Here is a 20,613-nt window from a genome sequence, read left to right as displayed (position 1 = left end):
GGCTGCAGCAGCTGACCAGCACCGATTGTCCGGCACTCCCTAGTGAAATGACCCCAGTACCTCAGTTGAAAATGCAGAAATCACCGGTCTTCTGTGTCGCTCGCGCTGGGAGTTGGGAGACTGGAGCTGTTCCTACTCGGCCATCTTGCTCCGCCCGAAAGTTTGGTTCTTGAAGGACCCAAAGGGTGGGGTGGGATAGGTAGGGTGGTGTAGCCCCAGGTCTTCCAGGGCAAGACTCCCCTCTAAGGCAGGAGGTTAGTTTATTGATATGGGTATCCCCAGGGCCTGGCCAGTGGGTGTTTGCATTTTTCCACAGAGGCAAAGGGTGGGACTCAAGGTGTTGCTCTGAAGGATGGAGAGGAGCTGAAGGATGACTTGAAACAATCCTGGCTGGCCCATGTGTGCAAGTGAGAGGAAAACGAACCTGGGAAGGGCCCAAGAAAGGCTAGTTCTTCTGCATCAATAAATATGCAGTGGGCAGGGACAAAAGATAGCAACTAGATCCTAGGGAAGGGGCTGACCCAAAGGAACTGACCCAAGCGTCAGGGCATTGAGTTCAGGTTGAAGCCAAAGCATATACAGCTGGCCCTGCACTGCCGTGGGGGTGCAGCAGGCCTGGGCCCTTCATGTGTGCTGGACAGTAGCAGGCAGGAGGTGAAGGGAGGGAAAGCCAAGATGGGTCACTCTGGGCTTTGGAAGGGAAAATCTCCCTGTTTTGCATCCTTAGGTAAAAAGCAAACGTGAAGTGAGAACATGAGCCCCAGCAGGGACTGGCAGAACCTCTCATGGCTGTGGCTCCAGCCTTGTTGGGCCCAAGGATATGGCAGCTCAGGGGCATCTGTGACTGGGGTGGGGTGGGGGTAGGGGTTGATGGCCAGGGTCTCCGAGGAGGACAGTCCTCAGGTCTCTAGAACTGCCCTGGGTCTGGGGAGGTGGGAATGGGATGCAGAGATGCTTTCCTGGGTGGAGGGAGGGGGGTGTGATGAGAGGCTGGGGTCCTGTCCCCAGAAGGGCAGCACTGGGAAGGGTCCCTGGCAGAGTCTCCTAGGAGCTCCAGTCTCTGAGACAGATGTTACCTCAGTCCTGGGCCTGGCACAGCCCCACCTCCATGATCTCCTGATACCAGGTCTGCAGCTCAGGGTCCTCCCTCACCATATCATCCCTTTGGTAGAAGAGGTGGACGATCTCCACACACCTGCCCAGGGGAGAAGGCGCCTGAGCCTCAGAGAGCAGGAGGCCCGGCTTCTGACCTGTCCTCCTCTTTCTGTGACATCTGCCCAATGCTTTCAGTGTATCTGGAGAGACCTCACAAGACGTGCCTTCAGGACATCCCCAACCCTCTAAACACATTAGTGTCTCATGGAAGGAGATGTAGGTCCTTAGTTCCAGGAATTCCCACAGTTGCTGCCATGCTTCCTCACAAAATCCTGTTTTGTCCCAGACCTCTGTCTCCCCCGACAGCTCCCCTCACCTCTCTCTGCCCCATCCCAGTCTCCTCATTTTCAGAACCACCCACTGTGTCCTCACTCTTCCTCATCTCTCCCCATGATTGAGTTCTCTGCTCCTCCTGTCTGGACCTTCTCATTTTCACTTTGCTTTTTGCCCCATGCTGGCCTCAGGCCAGAGCTCCCCTCCTCCCCACCATGCCCCACTTCTCAGCTCCCCCTCACCCACCGGGCAATAATCTCCCAGGGCCTAAAACATCATGGTCATGGAGAGCACGTGGGAGTCCCAGCAGGCCATGGGCAGCCAGGTCATCAGGATGACAGAGGGAGCAGCAGGTCAGCTGAGCCGCTGCCCGATGGAACAACTGCACATGGCCCCCTCCACCTGGGCTCACTGCCTGGGACAAGAGAGATGACAGGTCTTGAGGGATGGAAGCACAGCTGGAGAATGAGGACATACTATAAAGGGGGTTCACAGATGGGGTTTTCATATTTAAAGTCATGGCTATAAAAGGGATAGGGCTCAGGGGCTTAAGGTTCAGGACGTTCACACAGGTTGGTCTGGGAGATCTTGAAGCTGGCAGGACAGAGATTGTTGGATGATTAGCTGGCCTCGTGCCCCATTCCCTTCTTATCTTAGCAAATATTCCACCTTCTGAGATATGTTGGGGTCAGGTCCAGGTGTTGATTTCCATGATGTAGTAGATATGGGGGATCAGGAGCTGGCAAGGAGGAGATTGGAGGGGTGGTTGGTGGAGACCATGCTTGGCTCTTTCCTGGTAGGGCCCGCCACATAGCATGGAGTCTTCTCCTCTCGATGCTTTCCTCACTGCTGCTGCCTTGACAGGCTGGTCTCCAGATGCCCTGACACTCATGCTCCCGCTCACTTGCACTCTCCAACTTCCCTATGCGTTGTGCCCTGGAGTCAGACTGACCTGGATTTGAGTCCATGCTCACTTCTAGCTTTGGTATTGGCAATGTAATAAACTCTCTGAATGTTGATCTCCTTATCTGTCAGTGGGAGGTGATAACCAGGTCTCTTATTTCAGGCACTGTGGTGATGTTTATGCCCGTGATGTACAGAGAGCATTTTTAGCACAGTGCTTCAGGTACACAAGTCCTCAAATAGCAGCTGTCATCATTACCTCTATTATTTCCACCTTGAGTACAGGTGCCCTTTAAGAATCAGCCCCTTAACTTTTGATTTTTTTTATACCTCCTCTATCATTCACACCCTTATAGCTTAAACTAGCCTCTGCTTATTTTCAAAGCTGTTCCTCCAATCTCTGATCGTCGCACTCTTATTGTTTATATTGAAGTGGTGTTGAGTATGGTGCCTTCAGTCAGAATTCGTGGAGCAAAGCCAAGCTATTCTCACCAAATCTTCCCTGGCCCGTTAGATACTATTAGGTTTCCTCTTTCCTGCTTTTCTTTGACCCTTAAAAAAGGGGTCACTGATTCTCACATTCATTTCTTTTATTCCTAACCTATTTGGAGCCAAACATGGTGGCTCACACCTATAATCCCAGTACTTTGGGAGGCCGAGGCAGAGGATCACTTGAGGCCAGAAGTTCAAGACCAGCCTAGGCAACACAGCAAGCCTCTGTCCCTAATTAAAGTTAAAAATTAGCCAGGTACACAGGTGTAGTGGTGTATGCCTATAGACTAAGCTACTCAGGAGACTGAGGCAGGAGGATCCCTTGAGCCCAGGAAATTGAAGCTGCAGTGAGCTGTGATTATGCCACTGCACTCCAGCCTAGGTGACAGAGCAATACCCTGTCTCTAAAAATACAAAAAAAGAACTATTTTATCTTCATTTTCAACTGGTTCATATGCAGGGTTTATGCTGTTGGCATCTATCTAAGGTCTTTAATGCCAGACACACAGGACTGGCCCAAAGAATACTCTTGTATTCTCTTTGATATCTCTTGCAAAGATATCAAAGCAGCTCACATTGGCTTAAACCTGGAAAACTCCATGGAAAGATGGTGAATGTCACAGAAAACCCAAAGTCCAGATGAGGTGGGTAGATACCCAAGGATAAGCAACTAATAATAACAACATGGAGTGAGCTGGCTGAAGGTAAAAATAAATAAATAAATAAAAAATAATAACAACATACCCAAGGATAAACAATAACAACAAATTGCTACATAGTAATAGGAAGAATTCACACATCTCTCCAATTGATCCTGAGTCACGCTGTCTGTCCTGTCGTTTAATCCCTTAACAACTTCACAATGTAAATTCTGTTATCTCCATTCAGAGATGAGGACCCTGAAACACACACCTGTTAAGGACTGAGGACTCAGACTCCAACAGTCTGAGTCCACAGCCTGCACAGGTAACTTTTATATTTGCAGGCTTAGCCCTCCTCTGTGTCTTGACAACAACTCAGCTGTCTGTCATGGGAGGAAATTGTTATGTGAGGGAGATGGGTGTACAGGGGGCTGAACTAGTGAAGAGGGATTCTGAGGTGTGAGGGTGGCCTTAACCTATTCAACCTGGGCATCGGATGGTGAGGCAAAGACAGTATGAAGGCAATCAAATCTAAGATTCCATATTACTGCCTGTCTTATCTATGTTCTCTCAGACCCAGAGGGACCACAACTAGTAATAGCCAGATTTGGGGGTGGAGGTGGTGACCAGCAGCAGAAACACAATCCAGCTGTCCTGTCTGCCAGGCACTCACTTGCATCTCTTGCCAACTCTTCGAACTCCATGCATCTAAAACAGAACACCTCATCTTTGTCTCCCAAACTGCCTCCCTCTCCTGACTTTACTGTTTCTGACAATTGCTCTGGTTCATAAACTTATATCATTTTGCTCCCTTTTTCTATATATAAAATGTCATAAAGATTTTGAAAACATGTTTAAGCAAGCCCAAGTTTTATTATACTGCTTTCTGCCTAGCAATAGATACTAGACTCACTGTTTTGTAAAATGTCAGTATTTCTAGGGAAGTACAACATGCCCCCTGTAGGCTCCTAGGTGATAAGGAGCTTACATCTCCAACAGAAGTTCTCCATTCCATCTTGGACACAGGCATGCTGCGGCTACTCTTCCCCCATCACCACGTATCTGATTTTTTTCTTCCAGCCACCTGTCACTGCCATGCTAATGTCTTTATCTACCTCTCTCCTTGGTCAGGTATGAGAAACGTGCTGGGCTGCTCGCCTTGCCCTTTGGTCTTCTACCTAAAGACTCCCCACTAGTGGTGGAACATTCTCCATAGATACTATAGTGATTACAGCTATTTCTCTTCATCTCAAACTGTTTCCAGATTGTGTTAGTCTGTTCTGCATCACTACGAGGGATTATCTGAGACTGGATAATTTACTAAGAAAAGAGGTTTAAGTGGCTCACGGTTCTGCAGGCTGTATAGGAAGCATGTTGGCATCTGCTTAGTTTCTAGTGAGGTTTCAGGAAACTTTCAATCATGGTGGAGGGTGAAGGGGGAGCAGAGCAGGCATGTCACATGGAGAGAGGGAGCAGGAGAGCAGGAACAAGATAGAGAGGGGAGGCGCCATACTCTTTTAAAAAACAACCAGATCTTGTGTTAACTCAGAGTGAGAACTCACTCATTATTGGGAGGACAGCATGAAGCCATGATCTAAACACCTTCCACCAGGCCCCACATCCAACATTAGGGATTACACTTCAACAAGAGAATTGGAAGGACAAACATCCAAACCATATCACAGATAATTGTTTTCTGTTTTTTTCTCATACGTATTGCCTGTCTTTCATGATAAATGATAAATCTCCCAGTGCAGATGCAACACTTTTGCTTATTATTTTTGTTTTCCTACTCTACTTGAGACCCATTGCTAGAGAATTTCAGAGAACCACCCTACAACATGTACTGGATAAATGCTAAGTGACTTGACTTAATGGGATACATGGGATCTCTTTAGTATTTCTAACAACTGCCTGTGAGTCTATAATTAGTTTACATTAAATTAATTTAGACATTAAAAGTACAATCATAAGGCTGAAGGCCCTGGCTCAATTATCTGTCTCCTCCTCTTGCCTCCATTTACAAATTGCCCTGAAGATTCTTTGCTGCAATATCATATGGATGTTTGTGAAATTTCAAGCAGCTCTGTTTACATGTTGTCCCAGGTGCCTTAGATTTCTTAAAAACTAGGTAGCTGTTGGGTTGTTGCTTTGGGACATGGAGAGTGGTGGAGCTTGTACCTTGAAGACAGGGCACAAACGTGGGAGGCACATTATGGTGACGACAGCAATGACTTCAGCTACTAGATGAGTGTTCAGCAAATAGTATCGGAGCTTGTGCAGTTGGAATCTGAGTTTCAGATCCAGGATTTGGCCCGGAGCCAGGCAAGCAGAGGATCTGAGGGCAGGAACAGTATTGGGGTGAGAGAGCTGAAGCTGGGAGGCTGGAGCCAGAAGGAGGAAGAATTAAGCATTTATTCACCTCTCCCCCATATGGATGACGCTATGCTGGTGTTCTGGGGGAAACATATGGCTAATGTAAGATTATTGCCTTCCAAGTAGTAGGAAGAATGAAGACCCCGCCAACCTGCCTCTCACTATCTGTGGTGCCCTGTGAATGCAATGATAGGTTAAGTGCAGGAGAGAATGGTAGAAGGAAACCAAGTAAGGTTAACAGTGCTTTGGGAGAAATGTCATGAGGGTCTGAGTCAGGACAGTAGAATGACAAGGAGAAGCTGGATGTATGAGAACTGACAATTCCTGTCCACTCACTGTGTGAACAATAGGAGTGAAAAAAAATCATAAAAACCAAAAGGAGAAAACATGTTTGAGAGAAAATATTCAGTAGATTCAAAGGTCACAAAGAGGTTGAGTAGCCTCAGGATGAGAACCAAGAGATGCCGTTATGACTCTCAGAATGTAGTTCCAGGTGAGGAAGGTCAGGAAAAGATAGCAATCAATCACTGGGTGACTGAACACAAGGTAGACCCGAGTGGGGGTAGCTTTGGGAGCCAAAAGCCAGGAGGCTGGGTCCCTGGGAGCAGAGGTTAAAATGAACAGAGCAAAGAGTTGGCAGGGAGGTCCAGCCTCACCTGGATGACCATGGGTAGCAGCTTCCCAGAAGGCTCCATCTTCATCATGACGAGGGCTGCAGCCTGGTACTGCTTCCCTCTTTGGATCACATTGGCTGGAATTCCATCCAGCAGGATGAAGTCAGCCTGAAATAGGCACCTGTTCTGTGGAAAGGAAGAGTGCATGGATGGTTAGAGTTCAAAGACTACACCTGGAGGGACAGGGCAAAGGGCAAGACACTTACACTCCATCTAGCTTCTTGCCATCATCCTCCATCAGTACCGGTGTTCTAGTGGCAGAGCTGAAGGAAGCATCCAGAGCATCAGGTCCAAGTCCTCTCATTTCACGGTGAGGAAAGAGGCCCAATGAGGGGAATCTTCTCCAGGGGCATGCAGCTTTTTTGTGATGAAGGGAGTTTTAGGACCAGTCCTGTCCAATCCATGCATGCTAAGCTCTCCTCTTGCCAAAGTGTCCAGGCTTCTTTCTCCTTTACATCCCATTGTCTGCTACCCAGTATGACTGTAACCAGCCTTGTGGTTTTTTCCTTACATACTTAATAATCTCCAGCATAGGACCCTGTACCAAGATGCAGTGGGTTACTGCAGCCTCCCTTCCTCTGACTCCTATTTGGTCTCTTCCCTTCACCATCTCTCCTTGCCACAGTCAAGGAGAGAACCATGGAGGGTAGGAGGTGACATCTGGAGTTCTTTCTCCAAGTGTACCCAAAGCTCGTCCATCCTGGAGGCCAGCACCAGCCTGGAGGGCAGACAGGTGGAGCAGTACTGAATTATTAACAGGACTGAAATAAGTGGAGGGAAATATCATGACATGAACCGAAGAGTCAATATTATAATGATGTTCATTCTCCTCCAATTGATCTACATATTTAGTATAATACTAATCAAAATCTGGCAAGTTTTTCTTGGAAGCTGACAAAGTGATTCTGTAATTTATATAAAAATGCAAAAGACCAAGAATAGCCAAGACAACCTTGAGGAAACAGAACAAACCCGCAGGACCTGTATCACCTGGTATCAGGACCTATTATAAAATTACAGTAATTAAGACAGAGTGGTATTTTCTCAAGGGTAGAGAAACAGACCAAAGGAAAAGAATGAAACATCCAGAAAAAGACTCCCACCTAGACAATTGCTTCACTCATGACAAAGCTGGTGCTCCAGTGCAGTGAAGAAAGGATGACCTTGTCAAATGGTGCTGGATCAACTGCATATCCATATAGAAAAATGAATCTTGACCCCGGCCTCAAATCATACATAGTAATCAGTTGCAGAATATTTATAGTTCTAAATTGAAAAGCAAAATAATACAGCTTCTAGAAAAAAAAAAAAACATGGAAGAATATCTTCATGGCATTGGAGGCAGGCAGATTCCTTAACAAGATATAAAAACACTAGCCACGAAGGAAAAAAATGGATAAATTGAGTTACATTAAAATTAAGAACTTCATCAAAACCACCATTAAGAAAGTAGAACAAGGCCGGGCATGGTGGCTCATGCCTGTAATCTCAGCACTTTGGAAAGCCGAGGTGGGCGGGACCAGCCTGACCAACATTGTGAAATCCCATCTCTACCAAAAATACAAAAATCAGCCAGATGTGTTGGCCCGCATCTGTAATTCCAGCTACTTGGGAAGCTGAGGCATGAGAATCGCTTGAACCCAGGAGATGGAGGTTGCAGTAAGCTGAGATCACGCCACTGCACTCCAGCCTGAGTGACAGAGCAAGACTCCATCTCAAAAAAAAAAAAAAAAAGAAAAAAGAAAGTATGGCCGGGTGCAGTGGCTCACGCTTGTAATCCCAACACTTTGGGAAGCTGAGGCAGGCGGATCATTTGAGGTCAGGAGTTCGAGACCAGCCTGGCCAACATGGTGAAAACCAATCTCTGCTAAAACAAAAAAATTAGCTGGGCGAGGTGGCACACGCCTGTAATCCCAGCTACTGGGGAGGCTGAAGCAGGAAAAATTGCTTGAATTCGGGAGGCGGAGGTTGCAGTGAGCCGAGATCACACCACTGCACTCCAGCCTGGGTGACAGAGTGAGACTCTGTCTCAAAAAAAAAAAAAAAAAAAAGAGGAAAGAAAGTAAACGACAAGTCACAGAATGGGATGGTATATTTGCAACATATTTATCCAACAAAGGAAAAATTAACTGGAAAAAGACAGTCCGATTAATCAATATGCAAACATCTGAAGGGATATTACATAAAGAAAGATGTCCTAATAGCTAGTGAGTATGTAAAAATGCCCAACCTCATTAGCCATCAGGGAAATGCAAATTTCGTCTGGCATCATTAAGTGTTGCTGAGGATGTGAAGGAAATGGAATATTCACACATTACTGGTAGGCATAGGCATTGGCACAATTGCTTTGGAAAACTGTCTTGACAACGTATCTTAAAACTGAGTATGTGCATCACCTACAATCCAACAATCTTATTCCTAGGTATAATCAACAGAAAAGTGTACATGTGTGTCCCAAACCTATGTTTGAGAATGTCCAGAGCAGCACAATTTGTAACAGTTCCCAACTAAAAATAAAAGCAATCGCTCTAGAATGGAATGACTAAATAGAATGTGTGTACCTGTAGAGCGTGACACTCAAGAGTAGTGGTTCTCCACCTTTGCTGTGCATCAGAGCCGCTTGGAGGCTGGTTAAACTGATTGCTGGGTTCCACCAGTCTATCTACAGAGAACCTAACTTACATTTCCCCTCTTAGTTGCCTTTATCAAAGTTAAGGATGTCTGCTGATCACCTCTTGAATGTTCTCTCCTCTCCCACATCAGCAAGAGGGAATGAAAGAGGCTAAAGAGGCCCGGTTTCTCACTATTAGGACAAACCCAAGGATATCTCTTATGTCAGGTCAGTCCTGCACCCCTGGCTTTGCTGAGATGCTTATGAGCATTTCCTCACATAACCCTGACAATATAATCAGGGTACAATTATGGTAGCCATCCTTATCACCATTTTATAGAGGAGGAATTGACACACTGGCTGGATTAATTGCAAAGTTCTAAAATTAGACAGTGGTGCTGGTTGCACAACTAATGTACTAAAGCCCAGCAGTATACTATTTTTAAAAAATTAATTTATTTTTGAGACAGGGTCTCTGTCACCCAGGCTGGAGTACAGTCCTGCAATCATAGCTCACTACAGCCTCCACCTCCTGGGCTCATGATCCTCCCACCTCAGCCTCCTGAGTAGCTGGGACTATAGGTGCACACCATCATGAATGGCTAATTTTAGTTTTTGTAGAGACAAGGTCTTTGCTATATTGCCCAGGCTGGTCTTGAACTCCTGGTCTCAAGAAATCCTCCTGCCTTGGCCTCTCAAACTGCTGGGATTACAGGTGTGAGCCACTGCACCCAGCCAATTCTACAATTTTAGATTCCCGTCATGCCTCCTGAAGTTTCATGTTGTTAAGAGATTCCCCTTCACTTCTAGGGCTAAAACACTAGTGGGCTGTTCATATGATGGTTTCTGAATGACACGTGACAGCTTTTCAGCACCTGTGTTATTTCATCCCGGGTTTCAGAACATCATGAGAAACACTTACCAACACCAAAGATACCATAATCTCTATCCCCAAACTACCTTGATGGTTACTGTTTCAATATAAACAACCACAAATGCAATCATTTAGATTTCTAATTTATTATTAAATTACATACCAAAGCTTCTTCTATACAGTCAGAAAATGCACATTTAGATGAGAACAAAAATTAAGTACAAATACAATAAAATTGGTTCCAAGAAGCTATTTTAAAAGCAAAAACTTACAAAGTGCATTTGGAAAATAATAGGTTTTAAAAATCTGTATTGGCATTTTTTCAAGAGGAAACATCTTCCATCACAGGAAAGTCTGGTTGGAATTGATTTTCCTCCTCCTTAAGAGCTAACAGGGTGGGAATGGATGCAAACACTTTGATATTAAAGTGAGCTCTCAGGTACAGAGAAGATGAGAAAGATCCCTCAAGACCATGCATGGTTCAGCTTTGGGCTTCTTATCCACTAAACTCCTCAAAATGTACTTGCTCCTCCCTCAGTTTCTTTTTGCCTACAAAACTTAAGAGTATGCAGGTTTATAAAGGAAGAAACAAGATTAGTTTATTAAGACTGTGATGAAAAGTTCTGCATCTTTTTGGAGACCAGGGTAAACAACTCTTAACCTAACAGGAGAGTGGAACACAATGATTCTAACTTTCTGAGCAGAATCCATTTGTTCTTTAGTTACATTTGCCATAAAATTCACTGTAACACTAGACATGGCCAGTTATCCCCAACAACTTAAATCTTCCAAGTTAGAAAACTCAATCCATTTCCAAAAATCGTACCTGACAAACGATCAAATGAGGTAACAGAAACCAAAAGGCTAGTCCAGTTCTTTAAAGTCATTTTCATCAGGTTGAGATCACTAACAGTGAAACAGAAAATTAATAGTGGGAATGCAAACCCAAGGTGCCTGAATTCCATACAGGCCAAGAGCCACTGCATCAAAAGGCTCAGTATCTTTTACTATTCAGATGTATTCACACTCAGTATGAAAGAGCTGAAGTATTATTTGGTTCCGGGTATAAAGATTTTGCCCTCATGGTATCTCCTCTCATCACCTGTCTCCATTTCCTTTCATGCCTGATCTGAGTACCAGGCAGTACAGAAAAAGACAGGACAATCATAGAGAAGGAAAGCCTCTTTCTAAAATGAGAGAAAGAAAAGGTGAGCAATGTAGATTACAGGGAGTCCTACAGCATCATTAATAAGAATTGACAAGAATGTAGAGATTGCCAGGATAGATGAGCTAAAGCACTTGGATCTGAGTTTGAACTTGAGTGGTGAATTCATTAAACATTTTTACTAGAGTCACCAGTACACATTAAAACAAAATGTCAGAAATACGTCTTTTGGAATTTCCTGCCTTTTCATTGCCATGTCTTTTTTTTCTTTTCTTTTCTTTTTTTTTTTTTTTTGAAACAGGGTCTCACTCTGTCATCCAGGCTGGAGTGCAGTGGTACAATCATGGCTCACTGAAGGCTTGAACTCCTGGGCTCAAGTGATCCTCTGGCCTCAGCCTCAGTAGCTATGAGCTAGGACACAGGCACTCCCCATCATGCCAGGCTAATCTTTTAATTTTTTTTGTAGAGACAGAGTCTTGCTACGTTGACCAGGCTGGTCTCAAACTCCTGGCCTCAAACGATCTGCCTGTCTTGGCCTCCCAAAGTGCTAAGATTACATGCGTGAGTCACTGCACCCACCCCTATTGTCATGGTTTTTCATATTTTTTCAGTGAAATGAAAAGTTTTGAGTGGTTACTTAAAAGGATCAAAAAGGAAAGATTCATTATAATAAGACAATAGTTGAGGGGGCATAATTTCCCCTAAGAGGTAACATTTGGATCCAGAAGTAAAAAATTCCTTCTGACCTCCTGGCTGGGACTAGCATTAACAAGTAACTAACTGTTAGCCTCTGAATCTGGCAACTGGTCGATCAGGAGGACAGCAAAAAAGGAGAGAAAGCCAAGGTGGTTAAACAAAAAAGTTAAATGACATGGAGCTAAAAGAGCTCAAATCCCTTCATGGGATCCACATGGAGCCCCTTCCTGTGGACACACAGCTCTCTTGCCTTGCTGGAGGTTTCTTTCTGCAAAGAAACCCTAAGAGGAAAAAGCACTGGCCTAGCTGTCTACATGTGGCCCTTGGTCATCTCACTATGGGCTGCTGCATGGGGAGGTTAGTCAGACCTATCTGACACCAACATCTACACCAAGCCTTTAACTTCCTTGGAAGAACCGGTTTATTTTTAAAAAGAAAACAACCAACTTAATTCCATTACTTCACATAAGCAAAACCCTAATGGAAAGGCCCATTAGCCATCAACCTGGTTTGTTTGCTTGGCTACAGTGAGTTAGACTAGCTTGTGTCCCAGTTCACTCTCACACAATCAGCTTTAATGAATGCAACAAAGAATCAGACCAGTAAAAAAGACTGGTAGTATAATTAAATAAATAACTTTATTTATGATACTTCAGCTTTTATAAATGCCAACTACATAGCAAAGTCCCATAAATTCTAACCGAGACACAACCACCAATCAAGGCCCTTTGAAAAAATCAAAGATAATAAAGTGTCAGGGGAGAAAAGTTTTGTTCTCCCAACAGAGAATTTAATCAATGAACTTACTTCCCTGATCCTTTAAGGTTCACAATGGGAAAACTTTTCTTTTAAGGGTACCCTGAATCGATGAACAGTCAATCAACCCATATTTAGAAAAATAAACCCCATAGTTAAGAAAAATATATCAAATGCCCTTCACACCCATAATGTAACAAAACTTTGACACCAGAATGAAAAACTTCTCAGTCTCTGTACCAAACCAGGTGTTAGTCCACCCATGAGCAAGTTCACCTGAATAACAGCATCTATATACCATGATGTAGCTGAGAGCTACATGCTGATATCCTTTTATTCCCTGTGGCTCGGACTGAAGCCAATACTATAAATACCACAGTGAATTCCAATGGTGAAGAGCAGCAGTGTAGATGCTGGAAGTCTACAAACCAGGTTGCAGTTCAGTAAGACAAGTCATGAATTTACAGAAACTAAGAAATGGTCAACTCAAAAATAATTCTGGTGGCTGGTTTAAAATCTGTCACTGTCCAGGGATGGTAACAGAAGACAGGTGCAGAGACAGACAGATTCTGCCACATGCACCCTCAACAGTGAAACCATTCTCTAGATGTTTGGAAATGCTTACCAGATTTGGAATGAACAGATTTTCACAGAACACGGGACCCCTGGTACATCAGGCAGTAGTCCTTAAACTTTTGCCCATACATTGTGGAGCATTTACAAATGGAATTCTCTGGACAGTGAGCCCTCAATGCCTTTTTATATGTGACTTTTTGAATAGATCACATTAGAAACTGAGCAGTCCCCTTCCTCAGTTACCAGTGTCAATGCTGGTATGATGAGGAGCAGTGGGGGCACTGACAGACACTGGTGATTTGTTTCTTTTATCCTAGTGGAACTGAGATTTCACTTCTTTTCAGCAGAAAATATTAATCCAAGGGAAGAATTTTTTAAAAATGGGAACAATGACTGGTGCCTTAAATACGAGACTGTCATTCTTGATGTTTTTCCAGCAATATAATTAACCCCAGTGTACTTGTAATTTAAAAGGAAAAAAAAGACAGTTTTACAGTGATCTCCATTTCAGACAACCTCAAACGTGCTGAAGTTGGTCCAACAGCATCTCAAAGAATCTATGAAAAACAGAATTTTCCTTAAATATCAACAGAGTTGAGGAGACAGAGTAGAAATCTATAGCACAGATTATCAAGAAAGAATTTGCGATTTCTCATTATGAATATAAAATAAGAGGACAAGAATTACTTTTATTCACAATCCAATCTGGTAGCTAAAAGAAAAGCAGTCTTTGGATGTAGAAACCTGGTTTTCTAAAGAGCCCAGCTGTAAGACCTGGCTTGTCATCAGGCTTCAACACTACCACGGAAACACAGAAAACTCTGTTTTTGATTGGTTTACTTGCCTCCTAGGAGACAAAAGCAACTGAAAACCTTTTTGGTGTTTTTTAATTAAAAACAGAAAAATGTGTTAGAAAAGACAGCACAGAAAAACTGTGGCTTCAGCTCAACCTGACCATGTCACAGAGTCCATCACTGTCAGCCTTGCATTCATCCTGCTGGTCAGGCTAATTATCAAGACAGTCAACTTCTCCCTCAGACGTTTCCTTATTCCAGACCAGGGCGTGAAAGTGGCGGTTGTCAAGAGTCCCTGCAGATGTCCCATCAATGGAACGCATAGAGCAGCAACAGGATGGTACAGATCCCAATAACACCCCCTAGGATGAGTGAGTCCCGCCGCTTCCTCAGGTTGATCCTCTGGATCAGGCTGTTTACAGCAGGAAAACGATCTTTGGGAAATCTTTATTAAGGTCATATTTTGAAGAAGCCTCTCCGGCGAAAAGTCGCAGGAATCACAAAAATAGAGATCAGCAGTGTCTAGAAACAGTGATGAAAGGCATAGGGGAAGAAATTCATACCAAGGGAATCTTTAGCAGATGCACTTGCCCAAACTGGGAATGTGCTGCGGCTCAAGGCCCCTAATCAATACATATCTCCCAGTCTTGTAACACAAATAAGAATAATAATAGAGAGGGACGGAGAAGAAAAGGATGGTAACAGTTCCCAAGCACTGAGGGCTTACTGCCAGGCTGCAGGACAGAGTGGAAGCCAGCGTGGCCAGGAATGGAGGAACTCTGGCAGGGAGGCACAGGCAGAGCCAGCTCCCATTGCCACCACCGTCCATTTCCCTCCCTTTCCTCATTTTCATTCTCTATCTCTTTTTTCTTCTTCTCTTACGAGACTGGGGAATTCTGCCTGAGAGTTTGAAGATACCTGATCCTTTCCCGCCTTGGATTCAGGGAATTCGTGGGAACTAACCCTAGGGTCTATATAATCAGACACTGGTGAATTATTAACATTTTCAAAGTTACTTCGCAGCAGAAGGCAGATACAGGAGGAAAGTGAACTAAACTTTAGCCCTGACTAACCCACACCCATTTTGTTTGATTTTTTTTTTTTTTTTGACACACATTATTTTGGAATAACTGTGAAATTCCTGTGTGACTAATTTGTATGAGGTGCTATGCTAGGTTCCGGTATACTACTTTGTCTTAAGAGAACTTAGTGTTGGGCTGGGCAAGGTGGCTCACACCTATAATCCCAGCACTTTGGAAGGCCGAGGCTGAACGAATGCTTAAGCCTAGGAGTTTGAGACTCGCCTGGGCAACATGGTGAAACCCCGTCTCTACAAAATATACAAAAATTAGCCAGGCGTGGTGGCACACGTCTGTAGTCCCAGCTACTCGGAAGGCTGAGGCAGAAGGACTGCATGAACCTGGGAGGTTGGAGGTCGCAGTGAGCTGAGATCGTGCCACTGTACTCAGCCTGGATGGGTAACAGGGTGAGACTCTGTCTCAAAAAAAAAAAAAAAGAGAGAGAGAGAGAAAGAACTTATGAGAGAGATGAGTACAGAGTAGCAGAGAAGAGGTCACAAAGAAGAGTGGTGGTAAATTCTAATGAACAATTTAGAAAGGCTTTAGTGTTTTAAATCACCAGCTATCTGACTCACACTTCTATTTCAAAGTTTCAAAAGTTTCACTAAATACAAACTCTTATATTCACTAATTAGCTTTTGCTCTGGCTGGCAATCGAGTTCACAGTTTAGTAGAATGAGATAATGTCTATAACAGCACTCTGTAAATTTTATAGCCCTATCTAAAATGTGATTTTGGACATGTGGTTTTATACTTAGGGTGACAAGGGAAGAACAAAATTCACAGCAGACTGGAGAATAATGGCACACATCAGGATAGTCTTTTCCTTAGGCAAAGACATATCAAACCAAAAGTGACCTTAAATTATCTAGGACAACAAGATACTCAGCTTTTGAAAATTCTAGGTACCTTCCCCTTTGGCAGTTGGGAAGGAAAGGTTTTTTGCCTAGAAGGCTTGTCTTTTCAGAGGTTCGCTGAATCAAATGACTCAGAGTGCCAGGCTTTTCTGGTTCCCTAGCGGGTTTCTGGGAAGTAGTAATAATCCTAATTTAAAATGGAAAACTGAAACATTTTAAAGTAGAAGTTACAACAACCAAGTGGAGAATGTATCCCAGAACTCAGCCTGTACAAACTCTATCAATAGCTACAGCTCATCTGCAAGGGTGGCTGTCTCCTTCCTTTCCTGTTCCAAGCATCTGCCACTGACTTATCTCTAAATGGGAAAAAAAACAAAGAAAAGGCATATAATTTATCATATTTAGGTAAGAATAATGTATAGTGTGGAGTTCTAACATGAATTTAAAAGATTTCTAAAATGTGAAAGAATTTGGTGAATAATTTTTAAATTCACATTTATTTTTTTCTTCTACATCTAGTAGTAAGAAACTTCTGAGGTGCAGTCTTTTAGGAACAGTACCAAAGAGCATAAATTTTCACAAAGTAGGAATGCACAGTATATTCATATCATGCCATTACTGATGGGCTCTACTGCTACTGAGTGATGGCGACCTGCCCCCTATAAAAAGCACATACAGACACTTGTCCCCTCTACCCTCAAAACACAGAAACTGTGAACATTCAAAAAGGATACTGGCCAAAGTGTTCATTTTGCTGTGAATTGACTTCAACATTCCTCTCTGTGAAGTCATATTTTCTTTTGTTGCCATAGCAATGCTGCAAGGGGAAAAAGAGATGACAAATGACCATTTAAGATTATCCTGCCTGGAACCATCATGCCCTTAAAAGTGAAAGAAAACTACAGTGAACAACATCATCTTAGAAAGCGCTGTGCCAGAAAATAAGGGGAAAAAAATCACTTCCCAAGCCACTTTCCCACTGTGCTTTTTCCAAATGACTCCACTCTTCTGATATCTTTTTATACAAGGCAGTAAGCCACTTCCTATGTTTGCTTCAAAATAACAAACAAAATAAGACATAAACAGACAAATCACATATTACAAACGCTTCTTAAAATTTAAAGTTTAAAAACTTTAAACTTTTAAAAGTTTAAAAAGAGTTTAAAAAGAGACCAGCTACTAAAATATCTTTCATCAGGAAAAACTGTTGAAAGGGAATTATAATTATAAAAATAGAAAAGAAATATAAAATATCATAAAATATGCATATACAACCAGCCCTTAATTTATGAAGAGATTATGTTCCAAAATTCTACTTAAGAACCAACTAGGCATGCAAGTAACATTATGCTGAGTTTCCAAGATGGCTGACAAAGGTCACAGATTCATTAAACGTGGCTAAAACAGCTGGGTGTGGTGGCTCATGTCTGTAATCCTAGCACTTTGGGAGACTGAGGTGGGAGGATCACTTGAGCCCAAAAGTTCAAGACCTTCCTGGGCAATGTGGTGAAATCCCATCTCTACCAAAAACAAAAATTAGCTAGACATGGTGGTGTGTGCCTGTAGTCCCAGCTACTCGGGAGGCTGATGTGAGAGGATCAATTGAGCCCAGGAGGGGGAGGCTAGAGCAAGCTGTGATGGAGCCACGGCACTCTAGCCTGAATAACAGGGCAAGACCCTGTCTCAAAAAAAAGAAAAGATTAAGAGAAAAGAAAAAGTAACTTTTTGTAGAACACAATCTCTTCCATGTGACTACCTTGATGTCCTGTTTAAAAGATACTTGAGTTAATATCCTTTTTGGGGGTGGCGGGGGGGAGACAGGGTCCCGCTCTGTCACCTAGACTGGAGCCCAGTGGTGTGATTGTGGCTACTGCAGCCTTGACTTTCTGGGCTCAAGCAATCCTCCCACCTCAGCCTCCTGAGTAGCTGGGACTACAGGCATGTGCCATCATGGTTGGCTAATTTTTTTTTTTTTTTAAATTTTTAAATTATCTGTAGAGATGGGGTCTCCCTATGTTGCCCACGCTGGTCTCAAACTCCTGGGCTCAAGCTATCCTCCTACCTCCGCCTACCAAAGTGCTGGAGTTATAGGTGTAAGCCACCAAGCCTGGCCCTAAGTTAGTATCATTTTGCTATCACTTCCAGGATTATTCATTTCCCATAGTCTTATCTCTCTGGACATTAGAGTCATAGAGGGCAGGGTCAGTATCCACTTTGATATGTAACACACAGAGAGTGCTTTGCATGTTGACATTATAAATAGCAACAGAAAATGAAATGCTATTGAGCAATTTTGAAAATATCTATTCTTTTTTCTTTTTTGAGACAGAGTCTTGCTCTGTCGCCCAGGCTGGAGTGCAGTGGCCAGATCTCAGCTCACTGCAAGCTCTGCCTCCCGGGTTTACGCCATTCTCCTGCCTCAGCCTCCCGAGTAGCTGGGACTACAGGCGCCCGCCACCTTGCCCGGCTAGTTTTTTTTTTTGTATTTTTTAGTAGAGACAGGGTTTCACCGGGTTAGCCAGGATGGTCTCGATCTCCTGACCTCGTGATCCGCCCGTCTCGGCCTCCCAAAGTGCTGGGACTACAGGCTTGAGCCACCGCGCCCAGCCAAAAATATCTATTTTTTAAAAAAAATCAAGAGATTGAGATTTGGGGAAGATGATGGTGAGAGTATAAATTCCTGACTTGACCTTTGGCCCATTTCCTCCATGGAGTAGCACAAGAACAAAAGCAGACACACTGGGGAGGGTCCATCTGAGGCCCCAAGTTCCCTTGAGATCTCCAGGGAAGAAAGCCAGGCGGAAGGCTATACTCTCTCAAGCGAAGAGAGAACCAGGGAACTGACAGCAGGGAAGCTTAGATTTTTCTTCAAGCTTGAGGCAAAGACCTAGGGCTTCATTACTTCCTGAGGAACCCAGACAGTGGAAGACAATGGATCTGCATATACAGGGGTTGCAATGAAACTGCTCCCAGGCACTGCAGCTGGGAAAGGACTGCTACATGCAGCCACAAAGACGACAAGCAGAGAGCCGATAGTCTTGTAGCTGGTGTGATGCCCAGCCCCTAAGGGGAAGAGCTGCTGGGCTTTGCCCAGTGATGGATGCATCACTACCTGGTATGCCACTGCTTAAGAGGCACTCATAGCTAGACCTATCTGGGAGCTGAATGAACACATTTTTGGCCAGGTGAGGTCTCACAGAGTAAACCACCATGCATCTTATTGAAGGGAAATCCTAGAGGGAGTATTCTAAACAAATGACACATGAATCAAAACTTGAATTGCAAGATTCGAGATGGCAAAAGAGAAACAAAATTGGGTAAGGAGATATATACAGGTTGAGCATCCCTAATCTGAAAATCAGAAATCCCCAAGACTTCTGATCCCAAGTATTTTGGATAAGCGACATTCAATCTGTAAAAGAATATTTATTGAAGCACTTTTGGAACGGTAAAAAACGAACAACAGCAGCAAAAAGACCCCCCCCAAAAAATCCCCCAAAATTGGAAGGAACATTCAAATGGTATGTTGTGTAAGATACATATAACTGTCACTTAACACAAGTTACTTCAGAGGTTAAGAATGGAGGGGTACTATCAGGAGACTGACTTTTCCTTTATCCATTTTAGTATTATTTAAGTTGTTACAATAAGAATATTTTGATAATACACAAATGTACTTTGATAATGTATAAATGTCTAATAAAAATGAACATTAGAAAAATCCTACCTGAGAGATTAAGAAATGTTAATAACATGTGAAGCTACACACACACACACACACACACAAAATTAACATGGACATGCTAGGATTTAGATCACTTTCAACTGAAATCACAGGCAGTGATTATACAGTATTTGGTTATTTAAAAAAATGAGTTAGGGCCAGGTGCGGTGGCTCATGCCTGTAATCCCAGCACTTTGGGAAGCTGAGGCAGGTGGATTACTTGCGGCCAAGGAGTCCAAGACCAGCCTGGCCAACATGGTGAAACCTTGTCTCTACTAAAAATACAAAAATTAGTCAGGCATGGTGGTGAGTGCCTGTAATCCCAGCTACTGGGAGGTTGAGGGTGGAGAATCACTTGAAGCCCAGGAGACGGAGGTTGTAGTGAGCCGAGATCGTGACACTGCACTCCAGCTTGGGTGACAGCGCAGACTCGGTCTCAAACAAAACAAAACAAACAGTAGTATTTCTATTAACTTGAAGGGATGTTTATAACATATTGAGTGATTAAAGCAAGCCACAGAATGTATAGAATATGAATCCTCTAATATTTTCAGAAACAAACATCTCTGGATGTTTGTATGACAGTGAAAAAGGTATCAGAAAGATACACAACTGTCAGTTAATGCAAGTTGCTTCAGGGGTTAAGAATGAAGGGGTACTACCAAGAGATTGACTTTTTCTTTATCCATTTTAGTATTATTTAAGTTGTTACAATAAGAACACTATACTTTTATAATATACAATATGCAAGTGTCTAATAGGCACTCCAGCCTGGGCCACAGAGCGAGACTCCGTCTCAAACAAAAAAAAAAAAAGAAAAAGGAAAAAGGAAAAGAACATTAGAAAAATTCCACTTAAGAAATGTTAAATAACATTTGAAGCTACACACACACACACACACACACACACAATTAATATGGACATACTAGGATTTGGATCACTTTCAACTGAAATCACAGGCAGTATC

General features: G+C 43.3%; 1 protein-coding gene and 1 pseudogene across 3 annotated transcripts in view; both read right to left on the bottom strand.

The window, feature by feature from the left end:
- The window catches only part of LOC105510887, a 29,029-nt pseudogene extending 18,143 nt beyond the window's left edge, over positions 1-10,886 (bottom strand).
- A 3,188-nt stretch (positions 10,887-14,074) lies between these two features.
- GOSR1 (golgi SNAP receptor complex member 1) overlaps positions 14,075-20,613 on the bottom strand; it is a 56,192-nt gene continuing 49,653 nt past the window's right edge. For all 3 annotated transcript variants that reach the window (XM_011940865.1, XM_011940864.1, XM_011940866.1), the window contains exons 8-9: positions 16,657-16,739; positions 14,075-14,420 (exon numbers count right to left, since the gene is read on the bottom strand). In XM_011940865.1, the coding sequence (XP_011796255.1) occupies positions 14,296-14,420; positions 16,657-16,739 (208 nt within the window). In that variant the 3' untranslated portion in view covers positions 14,075-14,295. The remainder of the gene's footprint in view (positions 14,421-16,656; positions 16,740-20,613) is intronic.

This window comes from Colobus angolensis, unplaced genomic scaffold, assembly GCF_000951035.1.
Source record: "Colobus angolensis palliatus isolate OR3802 unplaced genomic scaffold, Cang.pa_1.0 Scaffold193, whole genome shotgun sequence".
In the NCBI taxonomy this organism is placed as follows: Eukaryota; Metazoa; Chordata; class Mammalia; order Primates; family Cercopithecidae; genus Colobus; species Colobus angolensis.
Note: the sequence above shows the minus strand (reverse complement) of the source record. Positions and strands in the feature narration are given on the sequence as shown.